The 23,106-nt window shown below is 51.4% G+C and overlaps 4 protein-coding genes across 4 annotated transcripts; 1 reads left to right on the top strand and 3 right to left on the bottom strand.

Annotated features, from left to right (window-relative positions):
- Positions 1 to 366: 366 nt before the first annotated feature.
- Positions 367 to 5,372, bottom strand: COCSUDRAFT_34704 (mitochondrial carrier; the record flags this gene model as incomplete). The annotated part of the gene is made up of 14 exons (XM_005651639.1): positions 367 to 464; positions 654 to 750; positions 1,006 to 1,172; positions 1,509 to 1,668; positions 2,003 to 2,086; positions 2,301 to 2,415; positions 2,723 to 2,912; positions 3,315 to 3,454; positions 3,666 to 3,723; positions 3,965 to 4,074; positions 4,322 to 4,460; positions 4,790 to 4,852; position 4,905; positions 5,334 to 5,372. The coding sequence occupies 14 exons, from the start codon at positions 5,370 to 5,372 to the stop codon at positions 367 to 369; spliced, it is 1,461 nt and encodes a 486-aa protein (XP_005651696.1).
- A 4,208-nt stretch (positions 5,373 to 9,580) lies between these two features.
- On the top strand, positions 9,581 to 11,995 carry COCSUDRAFT_55174 (hypothetical protein; the record flags this gene model as incomplete). The annotated part of the gene is made up of 6 exons (XM_005651638.1): positions 9,581 to 9,788; positions 9,948 to 10,192; positions 10,360 to 10,536; positions 10,703 to 10,918; positions 11,349 to 11,597; positions 11,963 to 11,995. 6 exons carry the CDS (start codon positions 9,581 to 9,583, stop codon positions 11,993 to 11,995), a joined length of 1,128 nt encoding a protein of 375 aa, XP_005651695.1.
- Positions 11,996 to 12,336: 341 nt separating this feature from the next.
- COCSUDRAFT_11508 (hypothetical protein) lies at positions 12,337 to 14,998 on the bottom strand (the record flags this gene model as incomplete). Its single annotated transcript, XM_005651637.1, has 7 exons — positions 12,337 to 12,465; positions 12,811 to 12,976; positions 13,318 to 13,429; positions 13,907 to 14,064; positions 14,268 to 14,305; positions 14,533 to 14,615; positions 14,809 to 14,998. Coding segments are annotated over 7 exons (876 nt in total), but the record flags the coding sequence as incomplete, so codon positions are not given.
- A 626-nt stretch (positions 14,999 to 15,624) lies between these two features.
- COCSUDRAFT_26582 (branched-chain amino acid aminotransferase II) lies at positions 15,625 to 19,587 on the bottom strand. Its single transcript, XM_005651636.1, has 10 exons — positions 19,378 to 19,587; positions 19,220 to 19,264; positions 19,046 to 19,135; positions 18,844 to 18,943; positions 18,512 to 18,710; positions 17,973 to 18,190; positions 17,458 to 17,559; positions 16,917 to 17,063; positions 16,267 to 16,616; positions 15,625 to 16,084 (listed from the first exon to the last, which is right to left on the bottom strand). Exons 1-10 carry the CDS (start codon positions 19,431 to 19,433, stop codon positions 16,015 to 16,017), a joined length of 1,377 nt encoding a protein of 458 aa, XP_005651693.1. The 5' UTR covers positions 19,434 to 19,587; the 3' UTR covers positions 15,625 to 16,014.
- Positions 19,588 to 23,106: the final 3,519 nt, after the last annotated feature.

Below are 23,106 nucleotides of genomic sequence, written 5' to 3'. Positions count from 1 at the left end.
CGGGTTGCTCTTGGTGTTCCAAAAGATGGGGATACTGTCTTGTCAGACTGCCAAGAGATGGGCCAAAGTGTGCTATCTGTGATTTTGTGATTGTTTCCTCAATCGATGAATGGTAGAACATGATGGACTGAGGATATAGAGGTGGTAAGAGCCATCGTGAGAGTGCAGAGAATGCATATGCATGCAGTCATAGATGTGTCTTAAGATCTTTGAATTCTTACAGGATCTGAAACAGAGAAACTATATTTCATTTGCAAGACACATCATGGAAACTTCTTGGAACAGAGAAGCTTCCATCTCTTGGTCACTTTCAGGCGATATCCCTCTTATTGATTCCAGCTGTAGTGTCAATATCATAAGTCAAGGTCACGAAGAACCGTCCTCTACAGAGAGGTATTTCTCCTGAAGGGCCGCATTAGCATTCTTTTCGCGATTGTTCAGAGCGTTCTTAGCAAGCTCGTAACCTGCACAGTCAGCACAACATTGCATGAGGCCCAACACGAAACAGCAAATTATGTTCACCAACTACAGCAAATTGTATGCCACAAATTAGGGCCTTAAGCAGAGGGCCTGCAGACTGCCCAGAAGAGAGGTGGGCTGCATTTAACATTGACATGCTAGAGTAATCTGAATCACAGCGTCTGTGGTCTCACCTGCAAAGTTCATGGCGCCCAGTGGGGCGGTCCAGATGGCACGTGGCAGCGCCCCTTTGAACAGGGCACCAACGCCCTCCTTCTGCACAATGCTCGACTGCACAGCAAGCCACACGTTCTTTTACACTAATTATCAAGAAACCTCTGAATGCGATCACACATCTACTATTTGCTTGGAGATATCTTGTGAAGAACCACATGTGATTCAACACTCAGCTAGGGGTGGTTTTTGAAATCATAATATGTGTTTATGAGACATAGGATCACACATCAGGCCTCCTTGGGGCATCGACTTTAATGCAAATTACTCAGGAACACAGATATGTTGGCTGTGACGGCTCAGGACATTCACCAGCAGGGCGCTTGCGCTGACGGCTTCGCCGGCGGCGGCGGTCATGATCCGCGTTTTGAGCACGTCGGCCGGCGTCGTGGCGATCGACGCTATGGCGCCGGCCAGGCCGCCGATGGCAATGACCTCCCAGTTGGGCAGGTCTCGGCCGCCCCTCCCAAACGCGCTCCCTGGAAAAATATCGTTTGTGGAAATAGTTTACTTGCTTCCGTTTGTTCTTGACATGGTCCATTTGAAGTCAGTGCAGAGTAATGACCTCAACTCTCCGAACGGGTTGCATGTCGGTGTAGGTCAAATTCAGGTTCACCCTCACATGGGCCGTGTACTCTTCAGACAGAATGGTTCAGCACTTTTGGATGTATCCGCAACTTCCATTGCCAGGGGTTGGCCCACAAGCAGCAAGAGCACAGCAAAGTGAGTGAATGCACTAATCTCGAAAGGAGAGTATCCAATTAGGATATTGCAGAAGTGGGTGTGGGATCAGCAGAGCAGGTGGAGCAACCCACCGTCAAAGATTCTCTTGAGCTGCGCGTAGCCCATCATGCCAAAGACATAGAAGGGGACCTCCCTGGAGAGCAGCGCTCCTGTGCCCCTGAACAGACCTCGCACGCCCTCTGTCTGCGTGGCCACCCTCAGTGCATCCAGCACGTGATCGTGCCTGCCCACCTGTCAGCATAAACTCCATAGTTACAAGGACAGTATCTGCATTTGTTTAATCGTTATTCACAGTACTGCTACCGCAAGCTGTTCACTTGCAGAGCAGCCTCTCCTCTTATCCCAAGCCCTCCCTCGGCCTTTGTGTGCACATCTCTCTTTTTTGTCAATTGCAAGCATGCCACTTATGTTGGCTGATCACCAGCAGAGGTGCACCAAAACACAGGAACGCGGCTCCATCTGAGTTATAAGGTCATCCTGCCAATGAGGTAGATGAGCTCCTCTGAGCCGTCATGCACTTGCAGCGAGACAGATGCTATTATCTGCAGCTGGGGAGTATCCAAACCTGTAAGCGCTGTTTCAGGACCTCGCAGGGGATCCTGATGCAAGTTCCCAGCACTGTGCCCACTCCGCTCGCCAAGCCTTGCATCTGGCATGGTTGCAACCACAGCACCCTCAGAAACATCCTACATTACCTTAACAATTACACAGGACGTGTAGCATCCTGACATAAGATTGACATCCCAGGGAGCTGGACAAAGAGAAATTGCCGTGGAAAGGGCGAAATAGAGCGCCCACTATGATGGCAACATACAGCAGGCACGCGAAATAATTTAGGGACGGCTGAGGGCCAGGCAGCGCACCTGCAGCTCGGCCGCTCCCCCAGTGACGGCCTTCATGATGTTGAGGCTGCCCTCGTATGCGAACGTGCGCAGGCCGTGGCTCACAAACTGCCCCGACACCGCCGGTAGGATCCCCCTGCACCCAATGGCAAGCCACTTACATGTGGGAGAATGCAGAACATACAATACAATGTGAGCGCCAAGCAGGGAGAGGGGGCGGCCTTGGCATTTGCATGCAATGTATGCAACACACAAGGCACCATCCCCTGTAGCAGTTTCTGCAGTCTTCACCTGACTTTCGACTTTTGTGTTAGTCTATAAAGTTTTGGAATATATGCTGGGGAGTAAAAGGACCACTTCTGCAAGGACTGCGTCAGATTTCTTCACCACTGCATGCCTGTATTTGCAAGGACCAAGCATGCATGCAATTGGCTTGCCTGTACAGGCCCCGCACGCCGATGTCAGGCACAGAGCGGACGATGGAGCCGATGGTGGCGCCGGCGGTGCTCTGCACGCGTGTCTTGAGGGTGTCCAAAGGGTACATCATGAGGGTGGTTGTGCCCGACGCAATCCCCCCGGCCAACGCCGCTCGCACCAGCAGCTTCCCCGTCTTGTCCTTCTGCGCAGGGGGGCCTGTGCAACCGAGCCTTGTCACAAGGGCAACCAAGTTCAAGCTGCGATGCGCAGGGCCTGTGCATCACTGCTGAGTCATTGGGGGCTGCTAAGCATCACTTCCGGCTATGGGAGCAAGGAGATTTTGCCTAGGAGAGCCTGACTGAAGTGTACTCCCCACATCTGAGGGTGCGCATTTGCATGTGATCCCCAGAGATGTGCCAGCTTCCCTCCTGGTCCCAAATGTATCCTTGATGGGCATGATTGCACAAGATACACAGATGACAAAGGCTGTGACGCAGTGTCACGCCACATGCATGCAGCTGATGTCATGCGCAAATGTCAAAAATAAACTCATTTCGAGAGTCAGATTGGTCACTAAATTCCGAGGGGTGGATGTTCAGATGGGCACGGTCCACACACCGAAGGGCACCATGGTGGCGGCCTCGAACCAGGCAATGCTGGGGTCCACCTCGGCCAGCTTGGCCTCCGGGAGCAGCACCAGAAAATTGCGAAACTTGCCGTACGACACAAACCCGTCATCGGCCTCCGCCCCCAGAGCCCTGCGGGGGCGAGAAATTTATATTTGTTCTTGATGAAATATAACGTTTATACAAAGTTAACATATCAGCACCCCACATCTCCCCAAGCGCCATGCATGCCAGCCACTTCTTTGGGAAATTCATCAGCTGCCCAGCATGGACTGGTTTTGCTCCTAAATTTGGAATAGGCAGTAGGAAGGGAGGTCAAGAAAAAGAAGGGAATGGGTCTCACTTCATCATGGCCTTGGAGTTGTCGTCCGTGGCCGACAGTCCCAGCTTGGTGATGGTGCCTGCATGTAGAGCCAGCAAAATGGATTAGACTTTTTTGATGCAGACAGACTCTGCACTATCAAAAGCTGGCTTCAGAACATGCCAACACTCCCTTTCACGCCATTACACAGAGGACATGATAAGAGCATCAGCCTCCTCACAACAGGAGAGCGCGTAGTATCAGTGCTCAAGGATCAACGCCCGCTTGATGACTGCAGACATGCATGCAATCTTTTGAAAGGGGGATGCTCGGCGGCGCACTCTTGATGTGGCTCAGGTCATATTGGCCCGCCGGGTTGACCTCCAACGACGTGAAAGCGCGCAACATCTTCGGCTCCCGCTCGTCCATGTAGGCCTGGAAATCATCCCAGCTGCGCGCCACAAAAGCCCCATCAGCAACATCAAATCAGCATAATGAATACATTGGTCTCCTTTCAAGAGCCTTGATCTGTATGTTGTCACCAGCATGAGTCCCGGGCAGATCATAAATAAGAGTGGCAGTGCTGCGAAGCAAAAGCCCTCATGTTAAGATAGTTGCCCAAGGCACATGACAGCAAGGCACACGACAGCATGCGTCAAATTGCATCACATCCCACGTGCCTGATGGAATTGGACCACCAGCGCGGCCCCCTGGCAGCTGCGATGAACTGGCTGGCGTAGCTCTCCGGCAGCTTCCGCCGGCGCATCACTTCGCGCACGTCCTGCACGCTCACCCGTCCGTCCTCGTCCCTGTCCAGGCTCTCGAAGAACTCCCTGCCTGCACTCGCAGCCACGGCCCCATTCTCAAGCCACTGCTAGCAAAGCAGCAGTTGCTCTTAAGAGCTGGACAGAGAGAGGCAGCTGAGGCTCTGTGCTGCTTGATCCACAAGCAGGGCATTACGTGAGATGGGATCAAATGATGCAGCAGACGTCCAGAGGTTGTCAACCAGAACGTGTATCTGCCACCATGGATGTGTACTGAGCAGACTCACGAGCTCGCAATGCTTGCAGGCGACAGTAAGGTATTGCTTATCTCACTCTCAACCCGCTCAAGGCAAACCCTTGCAATGGAGCTTCTGGCATTCACATGTGAGGCCAAGATTGTACCTGCTTTCTCGGTGTATTTGAAGAAGTCCTGGACCTCGATCAGCTGCTTCTTGTCTGGGCAGCCTGGCGCCGGAAGCAGCACCCACAGTGGAGTCCCAAAACCAGGCACCCTCACCCTGCAACAGCATTGTTACTATTACTACTATTACTACTTTTACTACACGCTTTCTCTGCCTACAGGCAAGGTAAGTCCTGCAGACAAGCTGCAGTAAAGGCTGCCACGTTCCTACCTATTGTGGGACTCGCCAGATCCAAGCAAGAGTCAGTCAATCGTGGGCACGAATATCAGATTTATACTGCCCCCGCCAGCCGGGGTAACAGCTTACATACACTTGTTACATGCTCTTGCCAGCTTAGCAGGTCCTGAGATGCTTCCTGCTTCTAACACCTGATCTAGATAATTTCAAGCTTTAGAGATAATAAATGCTGGCTTCATGACCAGCTGAACGAGCACATCTTGGATCTTCCCCTGCAGAGGCCCTGGGATGACTGTGCACGCTCATAGCTCTGTGGATTGGCCGAACGAAGGACCCACAGGGCCCACCTGGGAGGTTTCCATTGCAGGAAGTTTGGCCACTTCCATTCCTTCGGCCCCGCTGCAGCAGCAGACGCTGATGCAAAGGGCGCAGGCCGCTGCTTTTTGGGCTTCCTCCCCTTGGATGCCGCATCAGCTGTGACCTCGCTCGCCCTGCTGCCATCTGCCTGACCAGCTCTGCAGGACGCTGATCGCTGTTTGCAAGATGGTGGTGAGTGATCACCTCGTCTCAACAGATTGACAGATGCAGAATGGGGCGCTTGCTGCAGAGCTAGGCTGGCCTGCGACACTGCATCTGCTGCACGCCTGAGGCATTCTCTGGCTGCTTTTGGGAAAGCTTGCTCCAGCTGCTGCTGCCGCTGATGAGGTCTACCTGTGTGATGGTCAGCAAGAGGCGCAGTTTCCAAGGAGAAGCTTTTCCCACCAATGCTCCTGACTATGGAGATCTGCGCACAGCTGTCCCCAAGCCCCGGACATTTTGGTGGAGTATGGATATGGGAATCTGTGAACCACGTACTCGGTTTGCTAGGAACCATCTTATGGTCTAGTGCTTGCGGAACGCTCAGCTGATGACCTAAAATGTGTGGATGCTACAACATCTAGGCAGCAGGACACCTGTCTCAACTTCTTGGTAACCTCTCTCCCTCTGTATATAATGCTCTGTAATCTATGCGTGAGTCACCGAGCTAGTCTATTGTCCATCTATCGGCATCCGAGATCAGCGTTCGCTCAATCCATGATCGGAATGTGGGCTTTATGGCAGGCCAGCACTGCACCGCTGTCAACTAGGGCTGCCCACAGGATGCAGCAATGTGTGGTTTAAAATTCAGAACTAAATCGTCTAGCTTCGTATTGTCTAGCGTCATGCACGATCCATCCTCAACACTGCCTTTTGACATCCCCAACACCAATCAGAAGGCGCCTATTGCCTCCTACATTACAGATAATCTGGAAGACATATTGATCTGGGAACAGACGACCATCTAGGAATTTGACAAGGAATTGCCAGGCTCTTGCCTGAGCGAAGCACATCGACGTCAGCTTCCCGGTGGTGACTCAGCAGCTGCCAGTCAAGCCGGATGCAGACCAACGCCTGGAATGGAATATTACATGGTGAAGTTCCAACACCAGGAGGTTACAAGGCAAAGATTGCCGTTACTGTCGCAGGTTCTACCCATTACTGTGTACTCTTATCTGGAGGCCCTTCAAGCTCAACTGCAATTTGCAATAGCCGCCCGGGCACTCACAGGATTGCATTTTCAAAGCTCTCCACAAGATAATTTGGAACATCTGTAATAAACAGTTACATCTGTAGCTAGTCAGTGAACCAGCAGTCGAGACTCAAACTACAAGCACCAGCCTATCTGCGCAAACACGCAGGCCCAGTAACCGGTGCGCACCAGTATGCTGGGTACCCAACAGGTTATGCAAATCTTCGTGCATTTGGATTCTCCTATCTCCAGTACATCAGCAGTCATCCCAACTCTTGACACTAGCTAGGCTTCTTCCATTGAACCATGATAATCAGCATGATCATGCGATGCCTGCAGGTAACAAAGTGACGGAAAGTTGCTGTTGGTACACTGTTGACCCTGGTGCTTGACTTCAGAATCAGATCTGTATTCACCTCCAGAAATATACACAAGATGTGCTAAGTGCACAACATTTTTCTAGATTTGCCACAGAAGTGAATACTGATTTCAAAAGATTCCTGTGAGCATTATCTGCTCTGGGCAAAGGCATATCGTTTGCATTGCGCATGCATGCAAACAAAAGCCTGTTCCAATGTGATACTTCAGGCCCCATCATGGGAGCTTAAAGTTAGCTTAGAGCCCCCTGAGTTCGTTATTGTGTTTTGTCTCCCTGCCAGCGCGACTTGAGCACTACCAGTGTCTGGCCATCGCTGACGCGTGCAATCTCTCTGTAGTGCTTCAGTGCCACGCCGTGATAGTATGGTCGCACCACATAGTCATGGATGAAAACCACCGCATCAGGAGCCAGATATGGCAGGATGTACTCTGCAGACACAGAAAGAACTCTGTTACAATCTGAAAAGGTTTGAATTCAATGGAATTGATTGGATGATGCATCTCTGCCTGCAGCAGGAGCCATGTTGCAGGTACACTGCTGTGGACAGGCATGTGGCCACAGAGCGGCATTGTCCTAAGCAATGATGAGCAGACATAAGTGTGCAGTGAGCAAGAAGCGCTGAATAGTCCCCCTGGCTGGCCTTGTCTGCAGCAAGGCCAACCCAGAAACAATTCAGCGTTTGCTGCTCTGCATGAGAGACATTTATTACCATGCATGTCCATGCATTGGTGAATAAAGCAGGAGACAGACATCTTAGACAGTCTGATGCATGTCTACTGCACACTTGTCAGCTGCAGCAATAGATTTCTCAGTGTTCCACATCACCTGCGCAGTCAGCCCTCGCACGGCCATCCACCAGGACTCTGTCGAATTTGTCGACTCCAAAGCGATCCACTGCACTTATGTACTCCTCAAACTGCTCACGAGTTCCCTCCTCTCCTCCAGCCCAGCCCTATAATCAAAACCATTACTAACATTACACTTCAGCAACCCAAACACAGAAGCCCCAGGGCATACACGCAGGGCGCTTGCAGCCACACTCGCACGGTCTACAACAAATCGCTCCTTAGCATCGTTACTGTGATGCAGACCAGCAAGTCTTATCTTCTCAGTCAGAGAACGCATGAATACATCTGGGCAGCAGCAAAAAGCATGTCAGAAACCTGAGTCTCGTGCCTGTGTTGAGGATGGGAACCCTTTGTAAGAGCAAGTCACCTTGTATCCTTTTTCCACTGCAGCGAGAGTCAGCTCCACGTTTGGGAGGGCGGACAGATTTGCAGCTATAGTCTGGTGCCAGGTCCGATCATGCTCGATGGCATAATACTTGTCCACAAATTGGGAGAACCAGAGGGTGGAGTAGCCACTGCCCCACTCCAGCATCTTGTGGGTGCTGTTCAGGAAGCTCTCTATCAGCGCCTGTTCATGGTTGGACCTGCATGCACATGCATGCATTGATCAGAGTCCATGGAGTGGGACAACAGCTCCCATGGCTTGCAGAAACCCCTATCAGAATTATGTCTCGACATTGCTACAAGATGCGGCCTGTAAGCAGCAGGACGTTTTGGGGAAAACTTCTCAGGTGCATGCATGCACAAGATCCTGGACACGCGGCCACTCACATCCACAATTTGGCTTCTTTTCGCAGCGCAATGAGTCCTTCATGCAGCTTTGAGGCCTGTGGTTGCTGTGCTTTTGCGCAGGCAGTGCTGATCAATAGGACGGTGGCTGCACACAGGTAGAAGAAAATTCTGGAGGGCATATCGCCACAATGACCTGTATTTCACAAAAGCATCGTCAGATTTGGACATTTTGTATGAGCCAGCACCAGGACAAGTAGCAACATGTGGTGCAAAAATGGCATGGCGATCAGCCATGGCCACAAAAATTCTTGCTGGTGCAAGGTCTCCCACCCGTCATATACAATCTTGTTTGAAGCTCACAGCATGCCCCATGCAGTTTTCGATCATTCAGAGCACTGACACAATCGGGACTGTTCGTTAATTGTTGCTGGTGACCAGGTATTGATAGCTTCAAAGGAAAGGAAGGTGCTAGCAAAATACGATAAAGCGGCCATTAACAACAATCATAATGACCATCAGTGATACCTAAATTGTGATCAGATAATCAATTGGCTTTCTTGTGAGTCCTTCATTTGCACATGTTGGGCTTCTAAATTAGGTGTCCTACATGTTCTTCTTTCATCACGATACTATGGAAATTTTAAAATCTTAAAAAACATTGAGGGAGCACCATTGGCAATTCTGCTCCTGTAGCTCTCAACAAGTTGATCAGTCATCAAGTTTCTTCAAACACAACCTTATGCCAGCTCGGCAAAGTTTTGCCAGTTTTGCACTGCAATCAAGCTCAGGCGTCGAAAGTCAATGAAGCATTCCCTGCTTGTGAACTTTCCTGCTTGTGGTAGCACTGCAATCGATTGTCATTGATCGTTATTTATCACACTTTCTGTTTCTCGAGGTGAACTTCGCACAGTCGTCAGCTAAGGCATAAACAACGCTGAATAGTTCACCAAACTCCGACCGCCTGGCTTTGACCTCTCATTCTTCAGGTGTTGATTCTGCAAAAGATTGCTGTAGATAACACGTCAGCAAGTTTCGAAGTTCATGTGCTAATCTTCAATCAAGATTATAACCAGCTGACCTTGCAGGATGGATGTTGTGACTCAGCGGCTGGAGCAGCTGGACAAGGACATTGCCAAGGCGACTGCAGATGCCAACCAAGCCTGGGACGCATACCAGCGAGAAACAGATCCTCGACAAGAAGCCAAATTCGAGAAGAGGTGGCAGCAGCTTGTGAAGGGAGAGGAAGATCTCCTCGCAGAGAGAAAGGCTCTCGCAGCTCAGCTTACGGGCCCAGGTTTGCACACTCCCATGCTAGCACATGATTGATCAGTGTCAGACGCAAAGCACATGGTGTGAGTCGCGCAGTGCGTACACCTTTTTGCCTCTTGCCCTTCTTAGAATCAGGTGTGCAGCATGTCCCCATGTTTTGGTGACGTTTGTTTTTGCTTCACAGTGCTGCCACTGGTGGAGCAGCTGCAGGCAGATGTGAAGACGTTGGCCAGGGGCCAGGTGTTGCAACGCCTTCTATTCGCAGAGGCCTTCCCACTTCGCCGAAGCACCCAGCCATCATATTCATCGGCTTCAGGAGCCTCAGGCACTAAGCGCAAGCAAGAAAAGGAGCAGAGGCAACGGGTGGAGACGGCCCGCAGGAAGTCAGAAAAGAAGGCCTTTGACAGAGCTGTGGAGGATTACTACCATGTAAGAGGTTTCTAGTGGTAGTTATACGTTCTCCTTGACACAAATCTAGCAAGGTTTGACAGCAGACATGTCCTTGCAGCAATAGTCCTTGCTGTTATGCGATTGCTTAGCAGTACAATTGCACATGTATTGTTCTTACTTTGAGGGATCGTTTACAATATGTGCAGGTGGCACCCGATAGTGCACAGCTGGCATGCATGGTGCTTCACTGTGAACTGCGGCGCGTGCTTATGTGCCATGCGCACATCTTCCCCAAGGCCAAGCGCGAGTCGATGTTTGATTGGCTGGGCGTGAGCGAGGTGCATGCTGGCTGGAATGGCCTTCTGCTCGGCAAGCCGATTCGGGTTTGTCTCGTTGTCGCTAGCAGATGTGAATAGTATGTGCTAGTTGATATGATCTGAAGCAAGTTTGCTTGTCTGTTATTGGTTCTGTATTGCAGTCGGGAAGCACGTTCCAGGCAAGAGCTGCAACTAGTCCATGTTCCTCTGTTCACAAGTTGTGGCTGCGCAGGTGGTGTTTGATGAGGGTGGCCTATGCTTCACAAAGGCTGGTGAGGAGGATGTCCTGCGGGTGCGTCTGCTCAACCCAGACCTGACTGGGCAGAGTCTTGGAGAGGCTTTTGATGCTATCCTGGCGGGTGACGCCTCGTACAGTCCAGATGATGTACCGGCTGATGTGCGGGCGATGACCTTCCAGGACCTTGAGGGGCGGGAGTTGCAAGCGCCTGTACCGCCCTCATACAAATGCCTGAATTTCCACATGCACAGGGCATACGCACATGCCATCAAGGAAGGATGGTTGGAAGAAGGTGCAGAAGGGTTTGAAGACTATGGTAGCGAGGGCGAGTATGGCCTCAGAAGCTACCTACAAGCTTCCGCTTTGGCTGCCAACATTGATGCGATTTGAACGACAGAACTGAGAGCTGCAGAAGAAATCCATGCGATACATGAATGCCCGCTCTGTGTTGACAAGGGCGGTGGCAGCTGCGGGCTGATGCATGACCTGCAGGTCGGTTCCCAAGCTTATTCTTGTCAATTCTTAGTTGGCACATGCCTGCACGGTGCATCCATCTGAAAGCGCCTGTCTGTCTGTGCAGCTGGATGGCATGCTGAGGCACCCCAACGTCCGCCTCTGCTCCGTGTAAGCGCTGGCGGAGTACCTGCCCTATAGGAGCCTGGCGCTGAGGCTGGACGATGTGTTTGCTGCCCCAGACCCAGTGGCAGCCCTGCATGCTTTCCTCAGAGAGCCGCTGTTCCATGTGCTCAGCAGCGGCGGGGCAAGGCCGCATGTGCCAGAGACCTACAAGCAAATGTATGCCATGCTGTTTGCTACATCAGGCGTGGAGCACACAGCAAACCACCTGACCCACCGGCTACGGCACACATTCTCAGAGCGCATCAAGGAGGTCATCACATGTGGGTCTCTGTACACTGTACACACTAGTGTGTCCAGACGTATGATGCAAACCAGATTGTACAACAGGGTGTACCTATGCACTGTAGAGAAATAGTCTTGTTGTCATGGGCATCTTAATTACTACTGGGACACCATCGATTTTGCAATGATGCTTTATGCATCTTTGAGATGCTGCTGCAAATCTACTTATTCTTCACCGCGTTTGTAAAAATGATCTCATCTTCGATGCCATCAATCTCCACACAAGTGCATCACACTATGAACCAACACCCACATGCACGCCTCTCTTCAAGCATTCAGTCTAGACAGATTTGGAGCATGCAGAATTGAAGTAAATCGTCATCACAATGTCAGGGCCCTCGCTCATTGGAGGAGCTCATCATCTGAGCTCTGTCTAGGCTCTAATTACATCCCTCATGGCAGCGTTGATGTTTTCAAATTGGAAGCCAAATCCCTGCTCCTGGGCCCTCTTCGGGATGACTCGCTGTCCCTCCAGGACAATTGTTGCCCCCTCTCCTAATATGGCCTAAGCAGCAGACAAGCAGAGCTGCCATCAGTTTCTCTTCTAAAAAGTATTGCAAATCCCTACACACTCATACCACTCTACTATTCACTACCACCTGCACTCCTTGAGTGCATTTGATAGCTGGCAAGCTGACACTCTGGAATGGCTGACTCTACACAATCTGACGAGTGATTAAAGCTGTCTGATCTGAGCTGAAAGGCTGTCATCGGAAGATGTTGGAAATGGCTGGCCCAATATGGCTGTACTGAAATCGGAAGCCTGCATCCTGCGTCCTCGTTGGCACAACCCTCTGCCCTTCTAACACCACTGATGCACCCCCTCCTAATAACGCCTGCACCCAAAAACCCATGCACCTTTTTTTCCCATGCATTTGACCCAACTCAAGCTCTACCAATATTGGCTTACTGCACTGAGCAGCTGTGACATGCGTCATCACACACCGACAGACATTCAATCTTCCCCCATGCAATGACACTTCTCGAGCTTTCTTACCTTGGCTGATTGAACTGAGCTTGCAGGGTTGTCAGTTCTTGTTATACACCAAAACATGACAAGCCCACTACAAAAATTTGCAAGCAGCACTAGTGAGGGTCACCAATTTCAACTCACCGCCAAAAACACACTGCTCTACACTCTCATCGATGGGCACTGAGAAAGAAGTGTGAAGTGTGTTCACCTGGAGTGCAAAGTCGGGCACAGGGAGCCAAGAGGGGCGGCCAAGTTGGCCGCCGAGGGAGGAGCACAGCTCGGACATGCGCACTGGGTTCGGCGCGGTCGCGTTATAGACCCCCGAGAATGAGTCATCCTGCAGCGCCTGGATGTACATGTTCACCAGGTCGTCCCTGCACAGCCACATTACCGGAATTTGAGTATGAATATCCCAATTTCAAATTCGAATTCAAATTCTATTCAGTTTCAAGATTACCGCGGAAGACCAGATGCTGCAAACATCGCTTTTCAGCTCTGCCTTGTCATCACAGAGCAGCAGCATGTCAAGCACTGCCCAATAACTCTAGTACCCTGGCATGTGCTCATTGTCACAGGCCATCAGCACATCAAGTACTGCCAAATAACGTCTGCTTTTTGAACGGCTCATCGTCAATGAACAGCAGCATGTCAAGCACTGCACACAAGGAACAGGTGAAAATTCTGCAGCATGCAAAAGTGGTGTGGGCTGAAGCACCTGTGTATCCAGGAGCACCATTGGCGCCCGCTGCCCAGAGGCCCCCCAGCGAATATGTTGAAGACTGGCAGCATTTTGCCCAGAGCTCCGCCCTCCCTAGCAAGCACAATTCCTGCGTCCAGACCCCAATTTTCCAGCTTTCAGAGCCATCCATCACCCCAAAGCCACCAGCCACTTTGCCTCAGCACCCCAAATTCAGGCAATGTTAATGCTTTTTGGAGCTTTGAGGCTGCATGCTCATAGTTCTTGCTCTGTAAACTGAGATGAGACAGCACCCTCCTGAATGCCGGCTTGATTGTGCGAACAGCGGACAGTCAAGCCTTAATGCATGCAAGTAGGGCTCCGTCCCAAGACATCTAGAAACCTGTCCCAACTTCAATCGCATGCACGAGCGACGCATGCAGGCTAGAAGAAGTGACTCTGTCCTGCACATTCAGTAACTCTGTGCCAGCTTCATCCGCAGGCTCGAGCAGCGCATGCAGGCTATAAAAAGTGACAATTACGAGCAGCCTACAAACTTTATGATGTCTTAATTCAAACTTTATCCGCAGGTGCGAGCAGCACACGCAGGCTAGAAGAAGCGAGTCACCTGTGCGGAAGATGACGGTGCGCTGGCACTTGGCCCTCTGAGCCTCGTTCTCCCAGTCGCGGCAAACCTCTGCCAGGTAGTCGCGCCCGCTGCTGCTGGCCTCGCTGAACGTCTGCGATTCACTCGTGCCGTAGAACCCTGCGCAAATAAAGTACGAGCTCAAAGCTCAGTGTTACTGCAGTAGTATTACACGATTCTCTGCTCGAGGCATGATGCGTCTGCGGACAAGCTGCCACACATCCTACCGCTTGATAGACTGGCCAGATCCAAGCAAGACCCAATTTCTCATGGGATCGGTACTCAGGAAAAATACCGCCTCCTGACATCAGAAGTATGCAGCGGGCAAAGACAGTATGCGCACTACCAGGGGGACCCATGCTCTGTTGTACCTAAGGGATCCTGTCATAAGCAGAACAAGGATGTGGGGTTCACCAATTGCTGAGGTGCTGATGAGGACCTTGGGCCTCCTCTCCTCTGGTGCAGCATTGATGGCTTCCTGTGTGCGCCAAACCATTCAATCTTGAGCTTATACAATATTTCCAAACGAGTAGCAATACAGTGACAAAGAGGAAGCTCATCCCAGGAACTGTGTAAGGCCGGTCAAAAGGCAGGCAGCAGAAGCGCACCACTAACTGGCGTGTGACCCCGACGCGAGACTGCTTGATCTCTGTCTTAATGGCAGGCGTCCACCTGGAGCTGATTGGCTCACCTGGGCATGCACATGACTCATTACTCATCTTGATCCACCCCTCTAGATGTTTGTGACACACCATGCATGCTTAGCATGCTGCTGCAATGCTCTTAGACCTCAGCAGCAGATATGATCAAGCGGCATCATGCATGCATCTTTCCAGTAGGAAGGCAGTGGCACAATGAGGAGAAGATGCGAGACGCGCAAGTACCTGCCAGGTTGATGACGGCGTTGGATCCCTGTACGGCGCCGGCCCATTGGCTGGGCCCAAAGACCTCTACGCGGGGGTATGGCAGCTTGTTAGTGGCTGCACCGGGGTTGCGCGTGAGCACCCTCACTGTGTGACCCTGTGCAGTCAGCTTCGAAACCAGCCTACTCCCCACCAGACCAGTCGCTCCTGTTGCAACACCACACGCATCTTTGCAAAAATACACGTGATCGCAACTTCATTCTGTTTACTGTGGAGTCCATTATAGCAGACACGTGAGAAATTAATTTCTCAAAGAGATTCCAGTGATCTGTTTCGCATGTTGAAAGCACCTGTGACAGCAACTGTCAACTTCTCTGCTCCCGCTTGACATGTGGTCAAGGCCTGTCGAGCATTTCTCCGCTGCGTGCTGACACACAACCGTGGTGACAGTAGATTGCCTGCCTGAAAATTCCCAGAAGTGCTTGCAAGTCGATCTGGGGAGTGAAAATGGCACTCCTTGGCCTGGGCGATGCCACTGGAAAATGCTCTTTGATGGCGCAGTCTTTGCGATGGGACCTGGGAACTTGTTGCAGACCTTACGTTTTGGCTCTGGAATGACACCGACATGACTCTAATTTATGGCAAACTTGAGGAAAGGCTGAGAGACCGATGCAAATTTAGTGTGAATGTGCTTTCTCTATCTGATCTTTTCCCATTTGAGGATAGTGCTGACGTGGCACATCTCGAATACTTTTCACTTCTTGGGGAGCTCAGGAAGAACAGGCAGAACTGCCCTGATTCAGGGGCATTATGAAGAATCCTTGTTGAAAAAACACAGAATGATATGGATGTATTGCAAGCTTAATTAGCATGCGTGCAGACCAGATGGACCCCCCCACTCCAAGTTGGCCCTTTAAAGGGCAAATTTGAAAGGGCAGCCTGCCTGAGGCCTATTCAGGGGATCCAGGCAGATTTCAACAAGAGCAATTCATCCTGCGGTAATCTTCAATTGAAACGTTGCTTTTCCTCATCACGTCACAGTGATCACAGTCATGTCGATTAAATCGCAAAAGCGTGCACTGCATAGTCTCTCTCAGCCTTGAACTTGTCGTCAAGCCGTAACATGAAGCATAAAAAAGCTGCTCCCATATCATTTAGCTCCCGACACTCAGGCCACCGGCACAATCCAGCCGAAGGGGTCATCCGCCTTCTCCTGCTGCAGAGCTGTCAGAGCCTCATAGATGTGCAGCGCCGTCTTGGTGGGCTTGCCGGGCTCCCCAAACTGTTTCCTCTCCCCCTGCAGCAATCCCCAGCATGCATCAGCCACCCATGCGCAGGTAACACCTTCGAGGTACTGTGGCCAGCAAGCAGCAGGGGTACACTCCTACAGCTCTTCACACACTAATCCCCACAGCATCACTACTGAATACACTTGTTGACATGACCTCAGCAGATACATCCCAGCTTCTAAAAGCACACCTAGCTCGCAAGTAGCTTCCCTGCAGCACAAATGAGCACAGGCAAGGAAGGTTGCTGCATACCCAGCCCCCGTCACGGCTCTGCTGTTTTACTGGCCATGTTGCCAAGGGACAAACTCTGTCAAGAAAGTCACAGAGACCCCGTTGACTCTTATCATGGATACTAGAAGTGGTGCTCACCCTGTGAGTAAGGCTGCCGACGGCGGACACCACAACGGCGGTGCCGGTGGTGAAGATCTCATCGGCATCCATGGCCTCAGTGACTGTCACGTTGGTCTCCTCCACCTCATAGCCCAGCTGGCGCGCCAGCTGGATCACACTCTTCCTCGTCACCCCCGGCAGAATGGTCCCCTGCGCGCAGCCAGCACTTGTTGATGTCAAAGTCCCAGTAACCCAAAAATGCATTCAACATTCTCTCTAATGCCAGACTACTCAAGCACTCTGAAGCATCCATGCATCACAAGACAGCAAGCACTGCATATGCACAGCGCTGCATGTTGGGGTAGGCAATGTACCAACTGATGGTACCATGCATTGAATTTCCTGCATATGGGGCCTTGTAGATTGTGGACGTGCAAGCTATTACAGCATATGGGAGAGAAATCCCTCCGTCTGGTCAGGAGGGCTTAGAACTAGCGTGAGAATGCGCACCGCGAGAGGGGGAGTTTTGATGGTGTTGCCCTTGACGACAAATATGTTGCAGGAGGACACCTCCTCCAGATAGGTGTCCGTCTTGGCGTCCAAGTAGACCACATCCGCATAGCCCGCTTGCTTCGCCGCCAGCTGAACCACCAGCACCTGCTCGCACATGCCCCATTCAAATGAGTAACAAAGTCCAAGGGTCTGAGTACTGCGCTATGAAATGCACTTTCACGTTACTGCATCCGCACATGCACCTTCAAGATCAGGAATGGAGTGCCATTGTTATTACTAATTGCACATCCGCACATCCTGTCCGAGGCCAGGTGCATATGCAGACAGGCTGCATGTGAAGGCTGCCAAAGTGGAGCATTGCACATCACATGCACCTTCGCGTCACATCCTCCGCACACGGTCCTCACATCACTGCGTCTGCACACAACCCGCTGGCCCCAACAAAGCCAAGCAACACGCAGGAATCCTGCAGGCATTTCGGGAACGGTGCTGAACATGCACGTTTGGGGGGCTAGGGAAAAGCATGAAAGTGACGCACCGGGGAGTAGTTGCCAGCAGCCTTGGTGCCGCCCATGCCGCCAGGGGCTGCCCTGTGGAAGCGCTCCTCCACGATCAGGTCAATCGGCGTCAGCTGCCCCGTCTGCACACAGCACCACAGCCTCTCACACTCTTCCTCCAGCATCCTCATCAGTACTCACGCTGAGCAGAGGCATGCCGGGGTAACACATATGGCTTGTGATGCAATGATCAATGGGGATGTCATCAATGCTAACAGCCTCCCGCTCAGCAGGGCTTCCTATGCACCCTTCCATTGCACAGCCAGTAGCTGCTTCGGCGCACCGAAAATAACCTGTCTAGCCCACAGCTACCATGTCAATTCCTTGGACCCTAAGGCCCCAGTTGACCTCAGGGATGAGGCGTACTAGTCCATGACATGCCTCATTACCCGCAAGAGAATCTGCTGGATGTAGACTCCGATAGGTGTGTTCACAGGGCCTGCACCAAGTCGTACACAACAAATCGCCAACGTGCAGGATCAGCAAGAAAGAGCACCTTGAAGTACGCGCCAACAGCTGCGGCGTACACCACGAGAGAGTAGGATGGCGCCGGGCCCAGGCCAAGGATAGATCCGGTGCCGAGAAGCAGCGGCCGCATGTAGAGAGAGCCCTTGCCCTGCGGCGGGACATAGTGCGCGTTCGCGCGGCACGTCGACAGAACCGCATCCAGAAACAGCTCCGGCGGCGGCGGCGGCATGCTGAGCCGATCCGCGCCTGCGCAGTAAACCATCAATAACACCAAGGAGCTGCAAGGTGATGATGTCACCAATCTGCAGCCTCTGAGGCCCAGCTTGCAGCCGGCTTGACGGAAGCCTGACAGAAGTAATGCGTCTAATGTATTTGGTTGCGTTTTGCACCAGCCTTGGTCGCGTTTCAATGACCAGGACTCTTGCAGAGACGGCACAATCCTCATAAAGCCACTGTTCATTTTTCTTCAAAAGTACTGCAGATGCCACAAACTGCTCAGAGTGCGGTCCTTGTGAAGACCTGGCGCCCAAAATTGTGCTGCTAGCATCCAGTGTAGCAGTGACTCACCGGCCATCATGCGCGCGGCGTTCTCGTCCGGCCGGAACAGGACAATGTTGCCCTTGGCGCTGCGCTGAGCCTTCATGCCCTCAAACACCGACTGCCCGTAGTTGAGCACCTGAGCACTGGGGTCGAGCTGAAGCGGCCCGTAGGGCTCAAGACCGCCCTCCCATCCGCTGCCTGGGTGGTACGTCGCTCTGTACATGTACTGCACAACAGAGGGACATGATTGAATTCCATGCAGGGCACCCCACGCTAGATTTGCTCTCGAGAACAGCATGCGCAGTGACTTGCATGGTTGAAAGGCGGTAAGGTGAAGGGGGACGCGGATCAGTGCATACCGGTGCAGTGTGATCAATGCCAAAACCCAGTTCATCCCAGTTGATGTTGGCAGGTGTGGTACCGCTGTTAAGGTGCTCACTGCCGCTTGTGCTTGGAGTGCTGTGACAAAAAAAAAATACAAGTCACATTTGTGGGCACTGTGGCGTCTGCAATGCTTTCAACACTGGCCAAAGGTGGACTGCAAACCACTTCTACGCGTGCCTTTGCTGCTCCTTTGTGATAGTTGCACTGGCGGTAAGAAGCTGCCTCTGAAGCCTTTGTCTTGGATGAAGTCTTGGGCAGCCCCTTAATCTGCAGTGCATGGAAGCCTCAGTGATGCTGCGGAGAACACGGCTTTCAGCAAATGGTAGGAGCAAAGTTCGGAAGGATAAGAACCTGCTGTGGCTCCTGCTAAGTTCTTGTCTTGCGGCAGCAGCATTTCTGCACGGGCACCAAAGAGAATTGTGGGTCAAACTTTCCCTATCGAGCGCCTGGCAGACTTTCCCAGGCTCAGATCTACAGACACGCTATGGGAATACATTTGGTGCTCGCACCTGTCGGTAAGTAAAGTGAGACTCGGATTACACATTGATTGGGCCATTTCCAACATGTTGGGCTTCCCCCTTCAGGGCTGAGCACACAGGGGCACCCTTATTCAATAAAACTTGCCACAAAGCCTTTCGGGCCTCCGTCAAAGGCAAATGGATTGATCGCGAATAATCTGGGGAAGATCACACTGAAGAGCCCAAGCTTCTATAAATTTCGAGCGCTCCTGAGTCACATGAAGCAGCAGGAGAAGGTGGCTTCATGAGTTTCTCGCCACGTGATCGTGGTAATGAGGTGAAACCCAGGTTTTTCGAACTGCACGCAACAGCACAAATTTCACGTGAGTGAACCAGGAGGTCAAGGCCATTTCGCGAGTCAATGGGACGTGTTTCTCCCGGACTTCCAAAGAGTGTAGAGATAAAGCCTTGGCATTCAACACGGCACAGTTACCTTTAGCCTCAAACCAAATACTATCAGCTTGCTTGGCTCAACCTGCCGTGGCACATTTGAGACTAGTACCACTGAGGCTGCCTCAACTCACATTGTTCTTGCTGTGCAAAGGTTGCAGCCTCGCCCTGTTGTACGGTTGGCACACTGGACGATTTCCTTGCCTCTTGGCACGTGCCCGGGGGAAAAGGGCACTATTTCCAAAATTACATGATTTCTTAACATGAGAGCATCCTAGTAGGCTGATCCTCTCGCCCGCTCACTAAGCGGTGGCAACCGGCCGGCCGCGGCAGCGACTGCGGCAACGGTTGCAGCGCTGGTTTTATAGGGTACCCGTGAGATACAATTGACCGTGTCAAAGCAGTGCGTTTTGCAGTGCGTTCAACAAGTTGTCCTCTCCCCTTAGCAACATGCGGCCCAAGCCGTCTTTGCCTTGCTCCGCCTCCAAGGTCAGCAAAGAACTCAGGTGGATTTCCATTATGTGATGAAGGTAATGACGTCTGCAGTTGTGGTGCCCTATGACTTCAAGTTTTGTCAAAAGTTTTGTGAGAGTGCCTGGACGATCATTTGTCTGTTCTGACTACCATGCGCTGTTTATTATAATTAGTTGCCTTTGCCCCACTCCGCGATTCCCTGCATGATATCCTCGCCCTCACCCAAAGGGTGTTGCGTTGGTGGCGGGCCAGAGGTGTCAGCACCAGACTCTGGCCTCGGAGGGATACTGGTCTGAGATAGGGATTGCTTGATTGTACGTGCTATGCTATGATATGCATTTGCTTGCTGTGTTGTGTAGCATTGTTTGGTTGTGGGGGTGGTGGTATGTTCCTTATGCGCACGCCTCAGGCGTCCTGAGGCTCACTTGGACTTCAGGACTAAGTTAGACTTTTAGTATGATACCATATGGGCTGCAGACCAGACCTTCAGGCCACACAGATGTGGCTGCAGACACTCTGTGTGTATGCCCTATGGCCTTCGGGCTTTGGGTTTGCCGACATTGTAATCATAATAATAATAAATAAATAAAAATACTAATAATGACGTGAAAGGAGTCCTTTCAAAGGACCTTGGTAATGACGTGAAAGGACCTCCGATAATCGGAGTCCGATTCCTCGGCAACAGCTGAGAATTTCAACGATATTGTCCGTGCGAGTCAACGGGACATCTTTGCCCTGCACATCCCCCAATCAGGTGTCGCAAACAAAGCTTGGGAATTGAGCATTGAACACGGCACAGCTAATTTGTCAAGCGGCTCCACCCTTAGATTTCCAACTATCCAGCTTTGCTTGTCTCAACCTGCCGTGGCACATTAGACAAAGGTGCCGATGAGCCCGCTTCGAAACACAGTGACTTTGCTGTGCAAAGTTTGGAGCTTCACCCTCTTGTACGGCTGGCGCAGTGGACTGTTCCTGGCATCCATTCGCAAACAGTGTGTGCAGGGCGCAGGTGAAAAGGGCGCGACGTCTGAAGATGAGAGTCTTCTTACTACTTCTGGCAACGTTCTGCACATGTATCGGCACTTCAATAGGCAAGTTAATCCCTTGCTGTGTTTGCGTGCGTGAAGCGATCGCCACAAAGACCTGTCAAGCAAGTCAGAATTTGCTGGTCAGAAATGCCATCTTGATGCCCTGGTGACGTTTTCAAGCTGCATTAGCACTCTTGCCACTGGGTCTTGCAGCCATAGTATTGTAGGCTTGCCTGACATACAGCTTCCTGACACAGGTGCAGAGGACCCAAAGACAACACCAGACTTTGTCACCAATATGATTGACTTCAAGGTGACCACGATTTTAAGCACTGTGTCTCTCAGAACTGGCCCCCGAATATTGCTCCTGCACCTGTAGACATCCTTTAGACACCGCCTTGCAAGCAGAAGGCACCTTGCACACAAGATGGCACTGACAAGCGCCATTTACCGTCTCTGTTTGGGGTAAATAGAGAATCTCGGTTTTAATGTCAGACCTAGGAAACTGTAGAAAGTCCAGTAGTTGTGTCTTTTAGAAAATGGTTCGGACCCTCTCTTATCTATCCATTGCAGGGGGCCGTTGAGAGGGCAGTCCACAACTTGTTGGACGACTGCTACAAAGAGCACGGACTCAGCAAAGACCTGGACACACTCGGCCAGCTCAAGCACAAGTGCACGACAGCAGCAGCTGCCACTACCTCGACCCCAGCAGCCACAGCCAGCGCCCCTCCTAGCACCACAGCAGCAGCTGTAACCACAGTGCCTGTAGCAACGACACCGCCGCCAAGCACTCTCTCTGCCACCACTCAGGTTCCTTTTAGCTCCACGCCAGCCCCGGTGACTACAGCCGCTATTGCCACTACTCCAGTGGCCACTCTCACCACTGTGACACCTGGCATCACTGCAACGACCCCCATTCTTCCCACTACTTTGATCCCTGTGACACTTGTTCCTACTGCCACTGTCCCGCCAATCTAGGCCATTTTCGATGGTCACGCCCTCGCTTGGGTGTGAAAGTGTGAATGCCTGCTTATGTTTACATATTAAAACATGAATTCGGCTGCATGCAGCAATTCTTTTCGCAATTTTCTCTCAATCTCAGTAATCCATATATGATCTGAGTTTGTCTCCTAGACCATGACTTGACTATAAATGTGCCTGTAGACTCATGTGAGCGCTTGTCAGAATACTTGAGTTGCAGTCGAGGACAGACTTGAAGCCTGCGGTAATCTACCGCCGGTAATTTAGCATTGTCGTGAGTAGGATAGAAATTGGTATTTCTGATGACTACGAAGTCAACAATCTGATTATTGGTGGCAGCTGTTGACTTCACTGTATAAGTGTGCCTCTAAAGAGATTGGTAGTATCACATGAATGAGATCGTGATCGATAACTTCAGTGACCAGCTCACGAGTGTACTTATGACTGATATGATTTGTTGGGATATCTGCGTAAATTCGTGAAGTATTTCAAGTATACTCAAGTACATGACCACAAGCCTTTTGTAATCTCAACATCATCCTCAGCGCAAATTCATCCCTTTGGACATTCCAAGGGTCCACCATTCAGATGTATGCATGAATGGTGCCAAATCTATTTGTAAAATGTGTCTATCACGCCAGCCTTGGAGTGTAGTCGCATCCAGGGCGTCCGCGCAAACTGCCACACCAGTGGAATACAAGGCTCTCATATTTGGGATCCTCCGCTGAGCGTACCGATGTTATCACAACCATGGCAAGTACCTGGCATTAATGATGAGTTTGATGCACTGGGCCTGCTGTTCACATGCTGCAGGATCAAATATCTCATTGATCCCGAGAACAGAATC

The sequence above is a fragment of the Coccomyxa subellipsoidea genome, assembly GCF_000258705.1.
Source record: "Coccomyxa subellipsoidea C-169, whole genome shotgun sequence".
Classification (NCBI taxonomy): Eukaryota; Viridiplantae; Chlorophyta; class Trebouxiophyceae; family Coccomyxaceae; genus Coccomyxa; species Coccomyxa subellipsoidea.
Note: the sequence above shows the minus strand (reverse complement) of the source record. Positions and strands in the feature narration are given on the sequence as shown.

What these genes read in the sequence shown, in the direction of transcription:
- COCSUDRAFT_26582 (XM_005651636.1), bottom strand. Translation starts at nt 19,433, where the DNA reads ATGTTGGAAATGGCCCAATCAATGTGTAATCCGAGTCTCACTTTACTT. An exon ending in CTCACTTTACTTACCGACAG is followed by an intron (nt 19,265 to 19,377) that starts GTGCGAGCACCA and finishes GTGCCCGTGCAG; the next exon opens with AAATGCTGCTGCCGCAAGAC. An exon ending in TCAAAACTCCCCCTCTCGCG is followed by an intron (nt 16,617 to 16,916) that starts GTGCGCATTCTC and finishes GGCTGCGCGCAG; the next exon opens with GGGACCATTCTGCCGGGGGT.